The 4023-nt window shown below is 44.0% G+C and overlaps 1 protein-coding gene across 1 annotated transcript; it reads left to right on the top strand.

The window, feature by feature from the left end:
* On the top strand, nucleotides 1-3568 carry LOC146629064 (endoplasmic reticulum chaperone BiP). The gene is made up of 9 exons (XM_085359801.1): nucleotides 1-131; nucleotides 627-779; nucleotides 872-1103; nucleotides 1206-1343; nucleotides 1434-1546; nucleotides 1637-2027; nucleotides 2127-2364; nucleotides 2454-2621; nucleotides 2756-3568. Exons 2-9 carry the CDS (start codon nucleotides 661-663, stop codon nucleotides 3316-3318), a joined length of 1962 nt encoding a protein of 653 aa, XP_085215927.1. The 5' UTR covers nucleotides 1-131; nucleotides 627-660; the 3' UTR covers nucleotides 3319-3568.
* The last annotated feature ends 455 nt before the right edge of the window (nucleotides 3569-4023 follow it).

The following is a 4023-nucleotide window of genomic DNA, read 5'->3' on the forward strand; positions in this document are numbered from 1 at the left end:
GAGAGACCACATTTCGTCCAGCATTATTCTAGACAAGTAAAGATTTGAAGGAGATACAGTTTGCTCTAAGCGACTCTTACCGGTAGAGGAAACGCAAAGGCCGTTAAATCATTGGTTGTACTTCTGTTAAGGTATGTATAAAGCGTTAATATGAATATGATAATGAAGCATAGCTGTATTTTCCATTTTCTGCAAAATGTTTTATTAAGATAAAACCGGTTAAGCTAAATATTGACAAATAAACCAGCTGAAATGTAACTACACTACTGTCCTCTGAATGAACTGTACATACTCGGTAACCTAAATATAATAAACAGGATGTAGTTTGGAATGTTCTAGCATGGTGGTTTCCCCCTGCATGTCTGCTAGGCATGGTAGCGTAGTTAGCAAGATACCGGGGAATTGGCAGTGGGGTGGTGGTAATGATGGAATGATTGACTGGTGATCCATCTTATTTTATCGAGAATTCATTTTTCCTGTTATATTTTTTTGCCAAGACCAACTTTTAGTCTGCCGTGGGTCTGCAAGCTCAGCAAGTGACATTACGCAGTACCGTTAGTTTCTGGCTAATGGAACTTGGGAGGCTGAACCCACCTAATATCTTACGTTGTATTTCTTTTCTGCAGATCTGCTTGTAGATTTAAGTACAAACAAACAAAGATGAAGCTGTTGTGGGTTGTGATGCTGGTGGTCGGCACAGTGTTTGCCGCCGACGATGATGATAAGAAGGACAACGTGGGGACTGTGGTTGGGATTGATCTGGGGACCACATACTCATGGTAACAAGTCACGTTAAAATCTTTAAATAGTGACATGATGCCACTGTGGAATAAAATGGCATTCAGACTAAATTCAAACTGTTTTCTTGCAGTGTTGGAGTGTTCAAGAATGGACGCGTGGAGATTATTGCCAATGACCAGGGAAACCGAATTACCCCCTCCTACGTGGCCTTCACCAGTGAAGGTGAGCGTCTGATCGGTGATGCTGCCAAGAATCAGCTGACCTCTAACCCTGAGAACACCATCTTTGATGCCAAGAGGCTCATTGGTCGCACATGGGGTGACTCGTCTGTGCAGCAGGACATCAAGTACTTCCCCTTCAAGGTGAGCTTGTAAACTGAAAGTAGAACTTGTAGTTGCTTGTTCTGTGGGTCATGTTTGAGTGAAATTGTTGTTAAATTAATATTGATATGTTTTCCTCTGAAGGTTACTGAGAAGAAGAGCAAGCCCCATATCCAGGTTGACATTGGTGGTGGTCAGATGAAGACCTTTGCTCCCGAGGAGGTCTCTGCTATGGTGCTGACTAAGATGAAGGAGACTGCTGAGGCTTACCTGGGCAAGAAGGTACAAAAAGTCAGAGACTGTAAAACAGGGAAAATGTTAATTTTAATTAAATGGTGTATCATCAAATCTAACTTTATCCTTTTTCCTCAGGTCACACATGCTGTGGTCACTGTCCCCGCCTACTTCAACGATGCCCAGCGCCAGGCCACTAAGGATGCTGGTACCATTGCTGGTCTGAATGTTATGCGAATCATCAATGAGCCGTAAGCATCCAGTCAAAATGAATTTGCAATTTGAAACTCCAAAGAATATCTCTGCACTCCCTTCTAATAAACTCTCATTGTATTCTTTAGAACTGCTGCTGCTATTGCTTATGGCCTGGACAAGAAGGACGGAGAGAAGAACATTCTTGTGTTCGATCTGGGCGGTGGCACCTTTGATGTCTCTCTTCTGACCATTGACAACGGTGTTTTTGAAGTGGTGGCCACCAACGGTGACACTCATCTGGGAGGAGAGGACTTTGACCAGCGTGTCATGGAGCACTTCATCAAGCTGTACAAGAAAAAGACTGGCAAAGATGTGCGCAAAGACAACCGTGCTGTGCAGAAGCTGCGTCGCGAGGTCGAGAAGGCCAAGAGGGCGCTGTCTGCCCAGCACCAAGCCCGCATTGAGATCGAGTCTTTCTTTGAGGGAGAGGACTTCTCTGAGACCCTGACTCGTGCCAAGTTTGAGGAGCTGAACATGGTAAGATATTAATTTGGTTCTGAAAATATTGCGTATCAAACATTATGGGAGAAACTGTTGACCGAGCTTTTTTTAACCTGTGTGTTCTTCAAAACCCAGGACCTGTTCCGTTCCACCATGAAGCCTGTACAGAAGGTGCTGGAAGATTCTGACTTGAAGAAGTCTGACATTGATGAGATTGTCCTGGTTGGAGGCTCCACCCGTATCCCCAAAATCCAGCAGCTGGTGAAGGAGTTTTTCAATGGCAAAGAGCCATCTAGAGGCATTAACCCTGATGAGGCTGTGGCATACGGAGCTGCTGTGCAGGCTGGCGTGCTTTCTGGAGAGGAGGACACTGGTGAGTCATCACTTTTAGAGATATTCTTTGAAACAGGGGTGAGCTTTCAAATGTGGTCCTGTTTACTAAACATTTTCCTTCACTTGCAGGTGATGTGGTTCTTCTGGATGTGTGCCCCCTGACCCTTGGTATTGAGACTGTTGGAGGAGTAATGACCAAGCTGATCCCCAGAAACACTGTGGTGCCCACCAAAAAAGCTCAGATCTTTTCTACAGCCTCTGATAACCAGCCTACTGTCACCATCAAAGTCTATGAAGGTAAGAGTTTGGATATTATTCTTTAAATTTCCCAAATAGTGTTTTTATACAAAGACTCCAATGACAAGAAACCCGTGACAGTGAAATAAATAAGTTCCACAAGTCTAATTGTTGACTTTTTTTATTTCTCTTAGGTGAGCGTCCTTTGACCAAAGACAACCATCTCCTGGGTACCTTTGACCTGACTGGCATCCCCCCTGCTCCTCGCGGTGTACCGCAGATTGAAGTCACCTTTGAGATTGATGTCAACGGCATTCTGCGTGTCACTGCTGAGGACAAGGGCACAGGCAACAAGAACAAGATCACAATCACAAATGACCAGAACCGGCTAACGCCCGAGGACATCGAGCGCATGGTGAACGACGCAGAACGCTTTGCTGATGAAGATAAGAAGCTGAAGGAGAGGATCGACGCTCGCAATGAGCTGGAGAGCTATGCATACTCCCTGAAGAACCAGATCGGTGACAAGGAGAAGCTTGGTGGCAAGCTGTCAGATGACGATAAGGAGTCCATTGAGAAAGCAGTGGAGGAGAAGATTGAATGGTTGGAATCCCACCAAGATGCTGACCTGGATGAGTTCCAGGCTAAGAAGAAGGAGCTTGAGGAGGTGGTTCAGCCCATTATCACCAAGCTCTACGGTAGTGCAGGTGGTCCACCACCAGAGGGCAGTGAGCAAGATGAGAAGGATGAGTTGTAGGCAGGTCTGAAGTCTTGTCGCTCCTTGGCCCTCTGGCATGTTGGTGTACATATTGGACTGATGGGACTCAAATTGTGAGAGGAGTGGTCGGGAAGGGGCTGACAATAACAAGTGACCATACTGAATTTCCTGAAAGACTTTAAAACAAGTTTCAGTGTGTGAGACGTGTTCTCTTCGCTGGAAGGCGGAGATATTTGTCAGCCTGGATATGAGGCTTGTTGCTGCTGTTCTCAGGCAGTCCTGATGGGGAGGGATGTAGTTGGGTGGGCGGGTGGGTTTTGTGGGTACACTGAATATGGTGTCTGTGGGATGAAGGGCTCTTTATGTTCACAGGCAGTGCAAAAGTTTATTTATTGAATCTGGTCATTGTACTTCTGGAAAGACAATTGAAATAAATGTTTGATACAAACTGTTTTCTGTCCGGTCTTATTTTATAGTTTCAGGTTCCACATTGGTAAAGTCAACCCTCTGAAAACTTCATCTTTCAGTGTATGAAATTTCAATTTTGTACATGAATGAGAAGCATTTAACCTTTTTTTTTTTTTTTTTTTTCTCTTTCAGCATTTAATGGTAGCTTTAAATGTAATTATGTCAAATATTTTATTCCTACATCTTTTTTTATTTTTTTATTTTACAAAATTCAATATATATGGTACCCAGAGTATTCATGCCTCCAAATACAAATAACATGTTTATTGCCTCAGG

The sequence above is a fragment of the Diplotaxodon limnothrissa genome, linkage group LG7 (genome assembly GCF_057381915.1).
Source record: "Diplotaxodon limnothrissa isolate DT_005_m linkage group LG7, D_limnothrissa_male_GT1.1, whole genome shotgun sequence".
Taxonomy (NCBI): domain Eukaryota; kingdom Metazoa; phylum Chordata; class Actinopteri; order Cichliformes; family Cichlidae; genus Diplotaxodon; species Diplotaxodon limnothrissa.